The sequence below is a fragment of the Lasioglossum baleicum genome, chromosome 15 (genome assembly GCF_051020765.1).
Source record: "Lasioglossum baleicum chromosome 15, iyLasBale1, whole genome shotgun sequence".
In the NCBI taxonomy this organism is placed as follows: Eukaryota; Metazoa; Arthropoda; class Insecta; order Hymenoptera; family Halictidae; genus Lasioglossum; species Lasioglossum baleicum.
In genome coordinates this window covers 5,874,637-5,894,162 of record NC_134943.1, presented here as the reverse complement: position 1 = coordinate 5,894,162, position 19,526 = coordinate 5,874,637, and the positions used below count along the sequence as shown (strand labels likewise).

The window sequence follows — 19,526 nt, the reverse complement described above, 5'->3', positions numbered from 1 at the left end:
TTCGAAGAGGCTGCTGAAAAATTAAATTCATAGCAAAATATACATACCTCTCGCTCGAGGGTGTCCACGTCCATCTTCAATAATTAAACGACTGTCACAGATTAAATTGCAATTAGTTATTTCAACCTTGTTTTTCTTTTTTAAAAATTTTCATTCACTCACCTTCATTTCACTTTTCCAATTTTTATTACGCCAAATAAATTGCTTTGAACTCGCGGAATGTTCGAGGCTACCAGGCTGTCAATCAAGCCGTTAATAAATGCCACTAGCACCAAAAATTTCCGGGCAACGAAACAGCATCGCCGCGCAAATTAGATTCAAACCGCGTGATAAATTGCGCCGCGCGGAGGGTTAATCTTGCGTCTCGGGTAGAAGCTGTGATCCATAAAGCCGGTGTCTCCTTCCGGTTCTCTCAGCTTCGCTCAGATCAAGCTTGTCGAGATGAATATTGTGTACGGACGACGACGACGTCCCGGGTGTATCATTTACAGTGGTGAAATAGTCGATGTCCCAACAGGTGTCGATCCGAGCGTTGGTTTCGTTAACACAGATCCGGGTCCGATTCGTTTCAGATGGATGCCGTGTCAGCTGAAGATCGAGGTGAACATATGCAGCTGCGATTACGACGGCATAATCCTGGTGGCGGGATGCGCGCCAGGATTCGACGAGCCCGAGCCCTTCAGAACCGTCCTGTACGCCGCTGCCCAGATCGATTCTGCTCTGGGCGTGATAGGTGCAGTTCTGCCCATCAATCTACCGGCGAAAAGGCTCGTCTACAGTCCGACCGGCCCGCTCAATATGGACTATCACGACGTCAGAAGCTTTGCTGAGGCGGCCACCAAAGGGATACAAAGGTACAGTTTTGGTCAGGGATAGATCTTCCTTATCTTCGTCATAGGTACTCTCATGGTGGATTCATTTAGAACGTATGAATTTTTTGAACACTTTTTTTAAACAGGCTTTTTGACATCAATATTGACAATATGATAGTGTGAATGACAAATTAATTGGGTAAGTCCAATTTAAAAAAGATTCGGGGCGAAAAGATGTTAGAAACACCAGTGTATTAATTTCAACTTAAGGTGGAGTGGGGTAAGTGCGTCAACGGAGCAAGTACGTTGCCCCATTTTCGGGGCAAGTGCGTAGTAGTTGACACTTTGTACAATATCCTATCGAAATGATAATTTTCAAGCAAAATTAGAATCCTACATAATACTAATTCATCAGTAATAACTGTGGCAAGAGTTTGATACCAAGAGCGTTAAGTTTTTACATACCAGACTGAAAATACATTACTTTAAAGTGCAACTTTGCAAAAACTAGGGCGCACTTACCCATTCCACCTTACTAAAATTATTAAAGAAGGAAATAACTTTTTCCTTGGCCTGTGTATTTTAAAATTGATGCAGAAAATTGTTATTTTGCATAAACATCCGCAGTCTACTAATTGCCTTTGTCGTTGAGTTGTTCTACTTGCACGCAAGATCGCATGCTCATTCGTTCATTGGGAAATGTTTAAAAAGTGGTATCTCGTGCAGTTTTGTTCGCAGGTGCACCAACGTCTGAGGGTTTAGAAATAGCTCCCCATCCCAATTATAATCGAATCTATTTAACAACACTGAATTCATTATTGAATCGCAATTAATCAATGATCAGCCGCACCACCGAAACGCGTCGCTATCCCCGCGAGTTTGAACAAAAGCGGCGCCACAGGGACGCGGCGAGGGTAATTCGTGCGTAATTGCTTATTAATTACGCGGTTTAATTGTCGGCAGATCGGGCCTGTCGGATCATTAGACGAAACTCCGATTACTTGTTTCTCTCGAACCACAAAGGCGATTTCGCGTGGCTTGGCAGCACGTTTAACTTTGCTATTGCTTGGCAGCTCGCTATCACAGAAAACGGCGTTCATAACAGAATTTACCGACGAAGCGGAGACTGACAAGCTCCTTGAATAGATCTGTCTAATCTGGTAGCTATCTTAGGCCACCTGAAGCCTGTGAGAAATTGGGGGTCTATGAGAAAATGATTAAACTCTCGAAAAGGTGGCTAACATAGTTCTCAGACTCTCAAAACCAGTCGAGAGAATAATTTGATTGATGGGAAACTAATTTTGTAGGTGTATTCTGAATATCAATATAATATACAGTAATTGCATTATTAGCTAAACATTACGCACAGATTTTTCATGTCGATTTAATGATTAATATCGAGGTATTGGAATTGTAGTATAGTTTAAAACCAACGTAATTTTTCCATTCAGCCGGTACAGTAATTTGTAGCACGATGGAGTGTTCTGCATGAATAAGAGATTCGAAAATGTACAGTGATATTTTAGTAAGAGTACTTCCCTACCCGGGAAAATTGTTTCGAAATTTATCGTGCACGCGTGCTTCCGATTACAACGATGTCTGACTATTGTTGGCAGTTTCTACTTGCGGTAAGCGATGCTCGCCGTGCAGCAGTGTCTACGTTCTCGATATCTAGTATCAATTTATGGCAGGGTGGTGTAGATAACAGGTATTATGGTATCACTGGTTCAGATTCAGGATAGTAGAAACGGAAACTACTAGTCAGACGTGAGAACTGTACAGCGATCAAGTGCACGCGCACCGGATAAACTTTCGGGATCTGGATCAATGTCAGCCTATTTCGATCCACAATATGAATATCGTCATTCAATTACTCAATGTATAATAAATTAATTAAACGAACCGCTGTTATATTAGCTGTTGATATGTCGACATATTCGATCGATACTTGTACCAGTATGTTTCAAAAAATCGATAAATAAAGCAATGGATAGTCTTAAACATTATCCTAAACATCAATTATAAAATTGTAAAAAACACCTTTTAACGAGTGTCAGCGCGTTGCAAAATGAATGGTCCACGAAATATCCACTCGACATCGATCTGTAGTTAGTGTCCCCTCACTGACCCCTCTGGTCGGTCGCACGTTTTCGACCTCCCCCGAAGACTCGCCCTGTCCTCGAAGCCTCAGGGATGATCGGTGTCGCGCGGGGAGCGGATAAATCGAGCCGGTGAATATTTATAAGAACATATACGGAATAGTTAGCCCCGAATCGTGGAAGGGTTAACCGCGCACCGTCGCCTGAATGATTCATAGGTGCTATCGGTTTTTGTCAAGGCAGGTGGGCCACGCAGAGAGTGGGGGTGGATCAGGCGTGTCTATTTATGATTGCAGGATCGCGGTCCGGAAGGAGAAGAGCACGGCCGATGTAATAAATTCGGAATGCTAGCTCCAGCGAGCACCGATTGATGAATATTTATTCCTGATTAACTTTTCAAACGTGCCCCTTCTCGCCTCGCCGCCTCTTTCTTCGTACCAGATGAAAGCTGGGAATGGTAGAAGTACAACAAAGTATTAGGTTCTTGCAGACGAAATGTCCGATTTTAGAATGCAAACGTTACGGCCGAACTCACCGCCCCTTTTAAGTGTCCACATTCCCAGTTAAGTCCCGATACACTTAATTCTGTCCCGAACGTAGTGACACTTAACCGTGGATTACTGGTAATTATAGAAAGTTCGGGCACTTTGCTTTCGGGCCCCGACGTCACGAGTCTCGTCTCCGAGCGGCAAAATTCCTCGCGAGTCTCAGCCCCCACGAAATTTCCTTGAAAAATGAAATTCCACCGCCGCCAATCCTCTCCTCTCCTCTCCGCTCCTCTTTCGCTCCTGCGGGCTGTCCCGATGTTGCCGTGGATTCCTCGCATACGTCGCCGACACTCGCGAGCATGACAGCCGCAATACCGCCGCGAAATGAAGAGGAAAGAATAACTTTCTCGCCGTCGTCAGTCCCTTCCCGATATTGGCTGCGATCTTTTGATTCCCTGTCCTGGCCTCCTGAACGACGCGTACGAATGAAAATCCTGCACTCGTCTCTCGTTTGCTCGTTCGCGGTTTACTTGACGTCCGAACTCAACACAACAGGAATTCCCCAGTGATTTTCAGCCGTTTCCGGGCAACCGAATCGGTATTCCTCAATGGAAAAACTTTTTCGGCCCTGTCTGCAAACGTTTGTTCAGAAATTAAACGCCGTTCCGCAGAACTGCACCGCGCAAGTGATTGTTTTGATTACCGAAGAATATCACAAGAAATGTGTTTCAGCATTTTTCAGTTGGGTTGTATTGTTTGGGATAATCTCGGAATATTTTATTTTAATGTTTGAGTATTATTAACCCTCGTCCACCCCTCGTATCGATCAATAAAAATAAAGAGGCAGAACAAGGCTTTATTATTTCCAAACGATCGAAACGATTACATGGATGACTGTAGATGGACGTCATTTTTCTATATTTAAAGAAAAAAATGCAGGTGGTAATATTGTGCCTTAAATATTTCTTTGATTAATTCTAATTCGATGATTTTACGATTCCATTTGAATATCACTAACCAATTTTTTAATTCTCTACAACAGAGCACTGAAGGCTGGAGTTAGGTGTCCTCTGTTGGCACTTCTACCAGATGTCCGGTTCGAAAATGTCGAGTTAGTGACACTTCTAGGAGCTCTGGAAGGCCTCTATGTGGTGAGCATAGTACTCTATCAGTCGCCACTAATTCTTATTAATTTTATTATATACAGTCAAACCTGTTTTTGTGCGGTCTTTTTTATGCGATTTGTTTTGTGCGATCTTTTTTATGCGGTATATGAATATCAGATCAGATCAGCAGGACACCCTGTATATGTACTGAATTATGTACATTTTGAAAATTTCTCCATGTTTAAAATGACAAATTAAAATTGTTTAAAATGTTTCCATGTGTAATTTAATTATTTATTTTGTCTGGAAAGCACTTAACGTTATTCCGTAAAGCTTCGACATATTTTCTGAGTGAGACTTTTTTTATGCGGTCTCTGACCACCGCATAAAAAAAATTTTCTTTAATATGTTGTGAAAAATTATTTGTTATAGCTATTTATGAAGTTTCTGAATATTTTTTTTTGTGCGGTCCCTATCTACCGCACAAAAGCAGGTTTGACTGTATGTTAATTTATCCACACCTTAACACCCCTATACATTTCCATGTCCACGCTAACCAATCGTAAATTGAAAAATGTTTCCATTTGAAAATTGAAAATTCTGCGGGCAAACCCAGACACATTCGTGACCAACTATAGTCAGTTTGAGACGCGCGTAAGCAGGCCAGGGGGGAGATTAGTAAACGTCAGCGCGGCTGATAAATGCGCGGCGCTCGATCGTATGCAACACGGCTGGTTAAAGCGTTTCCCAGATAGTCGGTCGAATTGTGGCCGTTCACGCGCCATTTAAACCAATCAAACAGAGACAACGCAGATGGTTGCATCGCCCGGTGAGAGAGTGGTAGAAAGCGCATAGATATATACACGATACTGCATATTTCAACGAAAGAGGGAGATGGTTGGAAACGAGCCGTGTTTTCGCCGACGGTCATGTTTGAAAGGAATCTCTCCTGGCGTCGTCGTTTCGATCCTGACTCGATCGGGCCAACATGCCCGGCAAACTGACCTAAATCCGGCGTGTGTCCACCCGGAACCGCCAGTGGCGTCTTAATCCATAACTAATGACGGACCTCGCGTCACTCAACGTCCCATGAAACAGCCATACTTCGTGAGCTCGAGCCAGGTTGCTCAGTTAGGCTCTTAGTCAACGACTCGACCCTCACACCTACGCTAACAACACACCAGCTTCGTTATCTCCAGGGTTAATTGCCGGAGCGGAAACCAATCTGGCTGAAAAGCTCAATTTTCGAAGCTTGCGCGGGCTGAGATCATTTTTCGCCGAGTTTGGGGATCATTCGAGTAACTGATACCGGGAAAGGATAATCGAGAAATGGAAATTGGAATACGCGGAATTTTCTTCCATTCGATCGTTCTCTATATTGTAGATCAGTACAGCAGGGTTTACAGTTACATGTAATACCATTTTTGATATTCCTCTCCCACTGTCTCCGACAACAGAACAAATTATATAAGATGCTCAGACTGTGTTGTAGCCTATTATCCAAGGTAATAGTGAGATTATGTGAGTTGTTCGAAAAAATGCCCACACTGAATATTTTAGAGATCCTATTTGGTTCTCTAAAACTAGCATCAAGGGTGGAAAGTGCGCAGCGCATAGTTTCCTGGCTGCACTGAAGGGCTCCAAAGGCTCCTGATGCCTTACGAAGGAAGTTTACGGTGACCCATAAAAGTTCATAACCCCATCGCTCCAGCTCGCTCGCTGGAAAAAGCGCTTGCCGTGGACGAGACAAAACACACATGACTCCGCGTTTGTGCTTCACTTTTCGTAGGTGCAAAAAAACCGTATTATCGAAAATCAATCGCCCCGGGTCCAGCGAAATATTTCACAAATTCCGGCGTTACCTAATTCGATAGCAGCCATACCGGCGCGCGAAAATGAAACCAGTGCAGCGAAACGACCACCTAAAATATTTAATATATTTACAGCTGCCCGCGAAAAATTGAAGTGGCGTATGAAAATGATGAAATAAAAAATTCCTTGCAACAAACGTGTAGCAGTCGAACACTAACCACGTGATTTTTACACAGAGTTTACGAAAAATATTGAGGAGAGGAAACAGCAGTGATATAAACTTGTGAACGAAGCGTCCTGTAAGTGGCTCTTGGGACGGAAAATGTGAGAAAAACTCACCTGACCGTTAGTTTATCTACTAGCCACGGTTGGACCAGGTAAATTCGACAGCAACAAATGGTCCCCGGTGGTCGGTGGATTGCTTAACATTATTCGGCGGTGTTTTCGAACAAATTCGAGTTGTACGTGGCGGTGGAAAGCCCTCGACGTGCTGGCCGCGAGTTTGTGTGTCGGGCCGGCTTGTCACCGGGCCGAATAAAATCCGCGGTAATTCGGTTCGACGACACTTTGAGTAAACAGCGGCCGGTGACAGGTATCAGCAGCGAAACGCGCGGTCAACAGAGCTATTAAACAAAACCTGTCAGCGGCAGCGGCGACGCGGCCTGCGCTTGATGGATAAGTGTGTCTTACGAGCGGAGACCTGGCCGGCCACGAGGATCCATTGTTCATCGACGTCTTCGCAGTCTGTACATGGAACACGGTTCGACTCGATGGGCGGCACGCCGGTCTTTGATGGACGGTTGACACTCCGGCTGGACAATCCCCATCGCGAATTGAAAAAGTAAAACACCGCACCGCACGTGGTCAAGTTTAATGGAACAGTCTTGTTTGACGCGGCCCAGTACGTCGGGATCGATCATTTTTCGAGAGCACTCCGTCACCGAGCCCACCAGGAAATTATTAGAGGAGAGCATTGACACCTGACTGGTCAGTAAGGAACCTCAATGTGACGTGACAAATTGATTCGGAACTGGATTACCATAGCTGCCATTTTTTTCGAAGTGAAATCGGACATGTAACTTTGTAATTTCCGAAGCCCTGAGATTGTAATTGCTTTCTGTTACTCATCCAGATGAATTCCTCTTTTCGTGTTAATCACCGATTTCTGAATAATCTATCCAGGGGCTAACGAACCCTATTTGCACCCTATTCGAAGGGGCATTTCACAGGCCTTTCATCCCTTATCTTAGAGTCTCCTGCTTCTGTAACTTTAAGTCCTCGATGCACAGGGGTGGATCAAGGTAGGAAGTAGGGCGCGTGCCTTTTCTACGATGAACAGCATCGCGACGACGACGACGGAGACGAAAGGGGTGAACGGGGGTGTGTAAGACGGGCGGAGGAAGCCGTCTTGCCAAGAGTAGCGGATGCCTGGCGTTCCTAAATCCTGACGGCCAGCGGGGCGACCTAATTAGCGAAATACTCGAGGCCCGGACTGCTCTGTGTTTGTGCCATCGACGTCGGAGCCTCGTGCCTTCTTTCGTCGGCCCGCACTTCCGCCGTCGTTTAACCAGCCCCGCCGGCGGGTCTCGCGAATAAGGGGCATCGTTTTCCAAATACCGGAAGACGCCCTCGGAATTCCGACGCCACGTAATCGGAACGCCGTTCTGAGCATCGCCTCTTCGTTTCGCCGTGTCTGCACCGAGCCCGCTTCCGTTCTACCACCCCCTCGTCACCCTCCCGTAACCCTTTTCCCACGCTTTCTCACTTGTTACTCCAAGCCAGCCCCTTCGTTCCGTTTTTCCTATACTGTTTTGGGTTCCTTCATTTTTTCGCATGTTTTCCGCGAGAGACTACTCTCTCCGGGAGTTTTCGGGAATGTTAATGGGGGTAGAGCTGGGGATGTTTACTATATATATAAGAGATGGAGGGTATGGTCCGAGGGAAGCTGTAGGAGAGTGTAGCCATAGTATGTTTGGTTTATTCGTTATTTCAGCTTGCTCTTTTTGAGAACAATTCTTTTCATAAGAGTTTTAGAAATCTTTATGGAACTAGGGGCGGGAATGTTAGCTGTAGGAAAGCTGGAAATCACAATGAACTGTAAAGAAGATGCAAAAGTGAGGAAGGAGAGGATGATTTATATTTTGCATGATGGAGATATGTAAATGAGGGAGGGAGAGGGTTTTCAGCCCTTCAGCACAGGCTTGAAAGGTTTTCTACTTGTCCTTTGACGTTCGAAGGCTCGCGGAAGACATTCGTGGTTTAATCCTCGAAGAGCTGCCGTCACAAGCTAATTGGTTCTCCAGATACCATCTTATGATCTGAGGTTCTTCAGGAGCTTTCTTGAAGACATGAATTTATCTTCAAGGTTCGAGACGGTCGTTGAAGGGCTACCGTGGTCCTCATGAAGCCCTGATTCTCGCAGTTGAAATTTAGCACACTAAGTGGTCCATTAAGAGTCGTTTCTGAAATGTTGGAGTCCTTCAAGAGGCACTCCAGAATCCTGGTCCATCCAACGGAGTCTTCTCTTAGGGTAGGTGTTCTTTAAGAGCCTTGGTGGTCTGCTAGGCTTGCTGGACATCCTGAGGCCTCTTGGTTGGTAAGCGAGTACTAGATTCTGTATACAAATCCCTTTTTCGTTTTCTTCGAGTAGATTAATATTGTGTTCATATAATTACTAAACGATGAAATGGTATTCAACGTAAAAGAGTTGTGAAAAGATTATTTAATCTTTTCAGTAATCAATATTCCAACAGCGCGAAAAATAAAATTATCACTACACAATAACAAATGATCGAAGCCGATTAATGAGGCAACGATCGCAAACCGGAAATAGCCACAGTATCGATGCTCGTGGGAATCCAATACCTTCCGATTACTGCTGTCGTAACCAAGAAAGCCAGTCCTCCGACGTTTCAGCGAGCATTTAGCAGTAATAATGCAACCAGGTTCGAAGAGCTTATTCAGGGTAGGTTCGTCCAACGAACAGAAAACCGAGCCAGAACAGTAGGGGAGGAATTGTCGGGATGAAACGAGAGAAAAGCGTCGCGGTAATCTTCGCAAGAATCACTCACCAAGAACTCTTCGCCACCATTGTCAGCAGAGTACAGTCGATTCTCAACTTCTCCGCTCGAGTTGGGGATTTTCCGAAATTTACCGGGATCTCGGAACTTGTTCCTTGGAACACTTTCAATTAAAATACAGTGCCTGCGATGCTCCGAGTATTCTGGCTTTTCGAACAACAATTCCACCAAAGTCAGAAGCTCCAGTTATAGGTGTGATGTAGAATACAGAGTGGCTCCGAAATCGGGGAATTATTCTATATGGAAAAACAGGTAAAAAAAAGGAATGACATTTTTTTGTTCTACGCCACATTTTCTAGAAAAGTTTTATATGATTGCACGCGTATTCGATGAATTTTAGGATTCAGAGGAAGGCAACAACAGACTTGCCGATCGATGCTCGGAAAGCTCTCAAGATTCTTATTAGCGTCGGACGCATTACTGCGGCGCTAAACTGCTACAAAACGTTTCCCGTGATTTCAGGCTTTCATGCGATACCGCCTCGCCTGTATAGGGCCCCGGACTGTTCGCCTACTTCGAAATAATAGCTATCGAGGCACAGCGAGTATCTATACCGTGGCTACGATACGAGCAGCGAATACATTAACACTAGAGACTGTGCTCCATCGTTCGTATAACGAAGATGCTTGAAAATCGAAACACCGATTCTCTTTTCCATCCCCTCGAAACAAAAAGAGCATACCAACGAACCCTGAAGAAATAAGAAAAATGGAGAACAACACTCAACTACCTGTTTCGCTTTCCGCTCCGAGAGTTGGGCTTTTCTGGAGTGAAGCACTGGAGAGTTCGCGTTTAAAGAAGAAATTAATATATTTTTCAGACTTGATACAATACTTTAGCGTATTTTAAGCTGAAATTCCGAAAACTACGTCGTGAATTAATTTTGGATCGTGGAGTGATCAACGCTTTTTGCTAATGGATCAAGAGTATCAAATTTATGTGCAATCAGCAAAAACTAAGAAACTTCGAAAAGTAATTTACAGAATAAGTCGGAACGTTCTGGTTGCTGAATAAATTGTTCCGATTTTATGAAATTGTCGTGCTCGACTGCGTTGAAAATCTGTAGGTTCGTGGAATAATTATGCAGAGATTAGAGAGAATTATCGACAGATTCGTTGTTGAATGCGTATTCGAAAGGGCTGGCGATACGTGAAGCAGAAGGGCGCGCCGTGTACTTCCCTCTGGGTCGAGGGTGAAATATTAAAGGAATTAATTCGAACGCGGGATTTCGAATGAAACATACATCATCCGCGGAAGTCCGTGCGGTCTCTTATGAGCCGGTGATCCAGTAATAGGATTATCCGCTTTAATATTTTCTGTACAGCGGAACAAAGCCGCTAAGAAGCTACGTCGGAAACTCGGCTACCACCGGGACGGCCGCGATACCTACGAGAACCAGCGGAAACTTGGTCTCCCGGGCTTCTGAAATATTCCTGCGGAGTTCGGTGTCTTCCTTGACGCCCTTCGGGATCTCTATTCGTCTCTCAGGGCTCGCATCGTGGCGCCTGTTCACCTTTAACCTGTCACTGCTTTCGCTGAATCGATTTTTCTATTCTAGTTCGCAGTTGTACGAGCCACCTCCCAATGAATTCTTAAATTCTCCTCTATTGGGTACCATTCTATCCTCGTCCGGCAGTAAATTTGCCTCTCACGACGGCCGAGAGGAAAGTAAACCTTGATAATGATGACGATTTCGTATGTCATGTGTACTGGCTCTCCAACAAAGCGTGATAGGTTCGACGTAAGACACAAGCACATTTGATCACTCAAACATTGAAATAGAGTGGGAGAATAAAGAATTAAAATTCATATCGAAGAACTTTAAAATTGAGAACACAACGTGTGAAACATCCTATAGCCAGCAGCTGTAATTATCAACATTAATAAGTAATTTTATGGTCTCCAATCTTTCTCCCCTATCAAGCTAGCCCATAGAAGCGAAAGAAATCTGCATCGATCGGTGCTCTACTTATTTAATAGCACGTATAGGCTGTTACAGGAATAACGATCGTAATCTTCAAAATTGACCGTATCTGAACTCGTAAAGTTTCAACCTTCTATGTTCGAGTACCATCGATTTCACTTTATCACTGAAATAAAAACTTTAAAACATCTTAAAAACAAAATGAAAGTGAATTCAGTACGCTAAATCAAACTGGAAATTTCATTGAACGTCAGAAAGACTGTAGCCATTGGTACCCTAAGCGAATTATGGCGTTCAGCCCGCGAACTTCAATCTCCGCGCTCGTTGCATAGTAGATCCTAGAATTTCCGAGTACGCTTAAGTGTCATTCAGTGTTTCCGCAGGCTTTAATCTGTCTCTACCGTGTGTCCAGCCCCTGGAGGTGCGAGAAATATGTCCGGACCGGTGCTACAAAGCGTGCCAGCTGGCCGTCTGGAGTCCAATTTGCAGTAAGAAGCTTCAGGGTATCGTGAAGCTGGCCTCGGCGCTCGAGAGCGGAAGATACGTCGCGAGGGACATCGGTAAGTCCTTCTCCGGCCGCAATTCCTGTTGCTTTATCGAGCGGAGTCGCCGAAGAATAGCCTGCCCCTTTCCTAACCCCTTCTGACTTCCGTCTTCCGTGGAAATGGAACGGCGGAAAAATCGCCCGTGGCCGGGGATGGCACTTGCGGGGTGCAAGTCGCAGCTGCGACACCGTGAACCTCGCCATTCATAGAAACTGCAAGACTGCGGTCCCCGACAAGATCACGCGAAATTTTCGCTTGCAGACGCACGCCATACCTTGGGTTGAAGGGTTGCTACCCTTCTCTCCTGTGCAAGTTCACTTGTCGCTAGTTTCGAAACTCGACCGGCTCTGCAACTGTTTGCCGATGTTGACTGTGCGATAGACGCTCTGTTGACCTCGTTAGAATCGTGTTTCCCCGTAGACAATTGGGGATAGGGGTAACGAATTGTTCGGATTTGTTTTTGGGAACGTTGTACTGGTGTCCAGAGCTCTCATTTAGAAGGCGATTCCCAGATCCTTAGTTCAAGGGTATATGTATAGCTTTAGTTTAGACTCATTTCTAATCTTAACCCTTAGCAGTCGAGGGGTGACTCAGAGTCACCATTAAAAATTATTATATCAATTTTTCATATCCATAAAATGAAAAAAATCATGTAAGGTGCAGTGGGGTAAGTCCGCCCTAGTTTTTGCAAAGTTGGACTTTAGACTGATGTATTTTCAGTCTGGTATGTACTTAACGTTCTTGGTATCAAACTCTTGCCACAGTTATTACTGATGAATTAGTATTATGTAGGATTCTAATTTTGCTTGAAAATTATCGTTTTGATAGTATATTGTACAAAGTGTCAACGGACGCACTTGCCCCGAAAATGGGGCAAGTCCTTCTCTGAGAGTTTAAAGTGCTTTCGAACCTTGTTTCAAGTGCTACGGGGCAAAGAAAGAATGATTAACAAGCCTGCTATAAAATGCTTCTTATTGCATTATATTATATTGTTCAGTTTTATAGTTCTCCATTTTTAAACAAACAAAGGGTTAAGTCATTCGTAGACTGCAGATTTAGAACCAAATTGGATAGGTCATATACTAATACATACTACAGTAATATATCCATCATATTATTAAAAGAGGAAGTGTATTTTCATTTAACATCCATGTTTTACAATCGACCTGGAGGATATTTATTTAGCATAAAGATCCGCAGTCTATTCGCTAATATAGGTTTCAGGCGATCCCGTGTTCTTTAATGGGGGGGACTCTATAATTGTACTAGAATTAAACGACCACAAAACCAGAGCAGTTTCGTAGAGGATAGCTTAATTTCGATAGGCAAACCGAAGCCATCACGTGCAGAGAGTAACCCACTAAATATTGGTTATAAATCTCTGTCACCAAATTGCTGTCCCGCGGCTGGCCGATGGTATCGAAATTAGTCGTAATTAGTCCACAGATGTTTATGCATTTATAGCACATATATCGGATGAATTTGTGAGGACCTCGGCACACGACAAATCTAAATAGAGATTAATAGGATATTTACATATATTTTTATAGGATTTATATATTTATATAGGATTTATATATAGGATATTAATAGGATATAGTATGTCTTCTCTCGGCAAGCTTCCCATCATTTCAACATATCCATTCCTCGTTTAAAAAATATTACATCGGCTACAAGGTTCCTTATGGTGAACACAAAATAATAACGCAATTAACTGATATGTTCGTCTTCTTGCGTTATTCAAACTTGCACATATATTAAATGCATAAACATTTTCGCTCGGCGAATTTGTAGCAGATATGACACAAATTCGTGATGGAGCGCTGTATAATTGAATAGCGTAAGTATTCGATTCTTGAATAATGAACAGGTCGGCAGCTCGGTCCATTAGGAATTCACGGAACTCGTCCCGCGGAGACAGCTAATCGGGAGCCTGTGACCGCTCCACTTTTGCAACGAACATTTAAACAGATTGTCCGCATAGCTCTCGCTCGGGCGTGGTCACCGCGGAATTCCGTGTTTCGCATAATTCCGCGGCGGACGATCCAACGCGGGGCCGAATCCTGTTCCTTTTATCCATGGCGCGGGACGCGGGGGCCGACATTTCTTGGCGGCCGACGGAGGAATGTAAATTTCAGCTCGACCGGGATCTACATTTTCTCAAGAATCTCGGGCGTTTAATTAAGCGGGGAAAAACTTGTGTACACGCGGTTTCGGCGACACCGCGCCGCAACGTCGATCCACTTTCCTATTTAACAACGAGGCTGCAATGCTACCCTTGGAAACCACGGAGGAACGGTACTCGCTGTCAAGCTGCCGGATAATCTCAAACGTTTTGTGAATCGTAATTTTCATCGAAACTCCCGGGAAGTTAGCCGGATTTAGGTATAGAATGGAATGGGCTGCGGCCAGACGCGGCTTTTAGTGGTAAAACTAAGTAAAAATCTTCTTCTCCCTCTGGAGCAAACTGTAGATGCCATTTATGCGTTTCATTCTTTTTATTCGCGTGAATATCGTTTTTTCAGTGGAGTAGATTGATCTTCTTGAAAGAGGCCTCGAAACCTCCTCTTTTTCAGCTCCACCTCGGATTGAAATAACACCAGTTTGAGTTGCAAATCGGTTTAGAGTTTAGAGGCTAATCTAGCATAATTCATTCGCGCAGGAGGAGCTGATCCAGAGAGGATGGCGCCGCCTCGAGTGGAGGAGTATCTGGCAGAGCTATTTTGCGGCTCTAACGTGACGATGCAGGTGGTCTCCGATCAGGACACCCTGCTCCAGGAGTATCCTCTGTTCGCGTGCGTGAATCGAGCCGCGTCAATGATCCCCCGGCACGCGGGCAGGATTATCTTCCTAACCTACGAGCCCCCTAATCCAGCCTGCGTCCTGGAAACGATCATGCTCGTGGGAAAGGGTGTCACTTACGACACCGGCGGCGTCGACCTCAAGATCGAGGGCACAATGTTCGGCATGTCGAGGGACAAATGTGGGGCGGCCGCGTGTGCTGGATTCATGCAGGTGCTTTCATATCACACGCCTCGTAAATCATCGTTAAGTAATATTCGGAACGACCTTACACCGCCGCAAAAACACTGCATTGCCGTTACCATTTATTCATCCCTTTTTCAGTTCTGTCGCTCATATTTCCCAATTAAACAATCCTACGGGTCCGCGTACACTATTGTGATGGCGTTCTAAATTATTCCGACAGAAAGTACTAGTCTATTTATTAAATATCAAATTTCACTCTCACATATTAGTCATATTATTCTAGACAGAATATTTTCTAATCGAGAGCAATAAGAATTTTTTAATCGATGAGAAAGTAGTCATTTTCGAGAACGTGAAAATGATTCTAATGTAGAATGCACTGCAACAGTAGAGTGAAGTATTAGCGTGCAACAGAACGAATTCATAAATATTAATTTTCTTACGCGGGTAAATCAGTATTGCGGGCAAGGTTGCACGCGGGACAATCCGATAGTTTCTCCCGTGAATAGTTCCAGCTTTGTTAGCGGAGACAATGCGCTGAAATTTGCCAGTACATTACATGTAACAGATTAAATGGAGATTGTGCATTTCATTTCACGACAATTAAGTCGGCAATTTAATCGACGCGATTACATACGCGTCCCTATGACCGAGGGATTCCGCAACACGCATTCGACGGTTCCAACACTACCTTCCCCATACAATGCAGAGTAGTTGTAGCCGACACACAATGCAAAATTAACAGCAGAGTAACTTAATCCAAATTTATATACTGTGCTCCCGTTACGTACTCAGTTTGGCTTGTTTTTGAACGTAGTTGTATTTACTGCCCCGGATATCCAACTATTTAATGCGTTGTCTATGCTGCATTTCCCAAATAGACTTTCCGGAATAATCAACAACCGGGAATCCATTAAACAACTTTTCATAACACCAGCGTTGCAACTTCTGCATTCAATTTGAAATACTGTACACATAATTTTAAAACATTCTGTTCTCTTTTTTAGACAATATTTAAGCATTACAGTGAAATAGGAAATAATTAAAAAATAATTTTGTTCTAAGCGCAACATTGATTGGCTACAAAGACGAGTCAGGAAATGTGTCACGTGTCCGCAGGTGGTGAATTTACTGCAGCCGCCGACGGTTAAAGCCGTGGCGGCTTTGTGCGTCGTGAGGAACAGCATCGGCGAGAATTCTTACGTTTCCGACGAGGTGATCACGGCGAAATCCGGGGTTAGAGTACGTGTCGGGAATACGGACGCCGAGGGTCGGATGGCGATGGCCGATGCCCTCTGTCACATCAAAGAAATGGCCCTGTGCTCGGTTAATCCGCACATCTTTACCGTCGCGACGCTCACTGACCATGCGGCGCTGACGGTTGGCCGGGGATACTCGGTGGGTGTAAAACTTTCCTCAAATTAACCTGCGAGTTTCGCATCGTGGTCTCTAGATCGTCTTTAGACAGAAACAATTCTTCTCCTTTTGAATTTTCGGTTTCCAAAGTTTCAATTAATTTTTACTGGCTTTTTTTTAAATTGATAGGATTATTATCGTTTATTTCAAAATTTTAGAGACAACACCTATGTCTCCAAGTTCGTGGAGCTCTCTTTTGGAGCTGTAGATTTAATATGAAATTTTTACAGTTCATAAAGTTTAACTCTAGGTTTACAGGACCTATCAAAGTCCTAATATCTTTAATTTATAATTATCGAGATTATAAAGATATATCCACGAGGAAGTAATGAACATATTTATTTCCTTGGCTATACTTACATTATAAAAGAATGGCTACCAGTTTAGATACACTTGTTATTTTTATAAAGTAATGTAAAGTAATTAGTGCTACGTAGACCCAGTGTTAACGTTTGACGAAAGTAAATTTATATTTGAAGGCTTCTTGACTGAACTCAAGAATTTTATTGCGTCAAAGAGCAATTTCTGAATTGTTTGAAATTGGGGAGATCCTAGATCGAAAAGTAAAGATCCATCTCCTTTAGATTGCCATGGACAACGCCGTGGCGCGTTTGGTCAGCAACGCGGAGAAGATTCAAGCGTCCGGCGAGACGATGGGCGACCCGTTCGAGATATCGAGGATACGCAGAGAGGACTTCAATTTCCACGAGGGTCGCACGGAGGGCGACGACATTCTTCAATCGGAAAGCCAAGAAAGCCTGAAGACGGCGAGAGGACACCAGGGCCCGTCAGCGTTTCTTATCATGGCCTCCGGCCTCGACAAGGTGAAAATTCATTTAATTTTTAGCAAGACATTCAGTCGAGAACATCTGATCGCTTTGACTTCGATATTGAAAAGCAATGCTGACATATTTCTAAGCCTCTATAATTTAAGATCTTTTCGTTGAATTCATTTTTTGTAGTGCCTTATTTCAAAAGTTCACAGTATGTGGCTTTCAAACAAAAGTCCAACGATCCTAATCACTTAGTCCCACACTTGAGGCTCCCAGGATCTGTCTGACCACCGACCGTACATTGGAGCTAACTACATATATCATTGAATCCGGCGGAGCATGCGGTTTACAGAGACGAGTAGCAATATTCTTTCAGGCTGTTTCTGGACGCCGTTTCACGCAGTGTATTTTCTTCGCCGCGAAGGTCGATGAATTTTTTATAGGCGGTGAGCTTAGCACAAGTACCACGAGGAGGCGTTAATGGCGGATTAAAAAGCTTTTCCATTACAATGACGTTTAAAGCCTCGTTTATCCGCCCTGGCCGGCATCTCACTCTCTCGCGTATCGATTGCAGCACGGCGCCTGCAGCTGTTCGCCCCTAAAGTACACGCACATCGACCTTTTCGGACACCTACCGAAGCCTCATCACCTGCCTTACAGCGGGAACCCGGTCCTGGCATTGGCCTACTGTTACCTGATCCAAGGAAAATGTCTGACTGTCAGGAACGACCTGCCGTTCGAGATGCAGTACGTTTGCGAGACTAGCTGCAAGCCTATTTGTCTACAACCCTGCCCACCCTGTCCACCTTGTCCTATACCCTGCGAGGTCAAAGTCTGCCCGCCTTGCGATCCCTGCTGCTTGCCAAATTGTTACCAGCCACCACCTTGTCCACCGTGCATTGTTACACCAAATTGTTCACCTTGTGGAGGTGAACCTGTCACTGTTGTCGATCCCATTTGCAGGCCGAATGTACAGAGAGATATCTGTGGTTAACGATTTGATAATAAACAGATAAGAAAATAGAATTGATGGTGTATGTTGTCGATTTGGGAATGTCTCAATGCTTGGAATATTTTTATTGAATTTTATTGAATTATATAGGTCTAGAAGGGTCTAGTGGTTTTTTTTTATTGTTTTAGGTATGGGGTGTTAAATCTTTATGACATTCCCCGGGATCACACAACCCCGGGGTGTGTGGGACCCCCCTAGCTGTGACCCCGAAAATAGGGTCTAGCGGTTTAATTGACAGCATGCGTTAAGTGTTTGGCCGCGCGGTCCCTATTTACATGCGCTATCCTATTCTACGTTCGGTGCGGTCGGTGAGGTAAAAAGAAATAGCGGATCTCGGAGAATGTAACATTTGATGATAATCGATATGGTTCCGTGATGATTCGCCTTCTCACCGACGAGATGCTGTCGGCGGCATTCTGTTTCTTACTCCGGCTACAATATATCCTAGAGGGCGTAAGAGAACACCGAATTATTCGAGTGAGACAATCTCTTCATCGGTTTCACAGATTTAAATCTTAAGTTTGTGTCGTTGTCCAGGCTAAAAATTAGACTAGGGGACTGTACCGAGAATAGGTACATCATATTCTCATGAGCACTCATATTCTCTCTGTTAACAATAACGTGTCGGTGATTGGTCTACTCCTATACCTCGTTTGTGGTATTACCAACGATCGCTGTCCTGTTACCTTCAGACCGTAACACTGCCTTTACACCCAGTAAAGTCGGTTCCTCTCTACACAACAGCTGGTATACCAGTCTCCGCAGTTACCACGTTCGAAAACCTGCATCGGAACCGTGCACCCAGGACGCATCTCCGCATTACTTTCTGCAGGAAGTTAATCAACGGATTCATTAAAGCCGGAAGCGTTCGGCTGACCTGGCAACCTTTTCCCCTCCACTTCCGACGCGGTGCGCCGATGAGCACCGGGCTCAAGAGTCACATCGGTTTTCTCACAGCAGCGGCGTGCCGCAATTCTCACGGGCCCTAGCCGCGGCGGGAAAACACGCGGCCGCTTGAAAAATCGGAAATCACACGCATTCCGTCTCGGAACTGAGAAAACGCCGGCGACGGGACAGATGCCAATAAGCGTTCCTGGCCTATTCGTGGAATGCAATCTATGCGGTTCGAACCGGGAATCATCGAACCTTCCAGACTGTCGATCACCGGCGCGCGGTGTGTCAGTGCCGCGGAACACACGCAGCATTGTACGGAACAAACGAGTCTGCATTGTTACGGAGGTGCGCCTCCGCTATCAGAAAGCCGATCGGCTGGTCCAGATAAGGCGGACAAGGCCTACAAGCCTCGCCGCGACGGCCAGAATTGTAATATTATCTGGCTGATTGCTAAATTAACGCACCTCTGCCCGATAAGCCTTATCACCAGCCGAACACGGGGTGGATTCGTTGAAACGGCGATAAAACGCGAGCACCGTGAGGATTTCTCGGAGAACGATTGGCTTCCCTGTGAAAC

General features: G+C 44.6%; 1 protein-coding gene across 1 annotated transcript; it reads left to right on the top strand.

Annotated features, from left to right (window-relative positions):
• Positions 1 to 575: 575 nt before the first annotated feature.
• LOC143216144 (putative aminopeptidase W07G4.4) lies at positions 576 to 18,335 on the top strand. Its single transcript, XM_076438967.1, has 7 exons — positions 576 to 854; positions 4,442 to 4,550; positions 11,734 to 11,881; positions 14,529 to 14,881; positions 15,974 to 16,252; positions 16,855 to 17,094; positions 17,618 to 18,335. The coding sequence occupies exons 1-7, from the start codon at positions 577 to 579 to the stop codon at positions 18,035 to 18,037; spliced, it is 1,827 nt and encodes a 608-aa protein (XP_076295082.1). The 5' UTR covers position 576; the 3' UTR covers positions 18,038 to 18,335.
• The last annotated feature ends 1,191 nt before the right edge of the window (positions 18,336 to 19,526 follow it).

Coding starts and splice junctions, on each gene's coding strand:
- LOC143216144 (XM_076438967.1), top strand. CDS start 577: ATGCCGTGTCAGCTGAAGATCGAGGTGAACATATGCAGCTGCGATTAC. Junction 16,253..16,854: donor CGGTTGGCCGGGGATACTCG/GTGGGTGTAAAA, acceptor CATCTCCTTTAG/ATTGCCATGGACAACGCCGT. Junction 17,095..17,617: donor TGGCCTCCGGCCTCGACAAG/GTGAAAATTCAT, acceptor TATCGATTGCAG/CACGGCGCCTGCAGCTGTTC.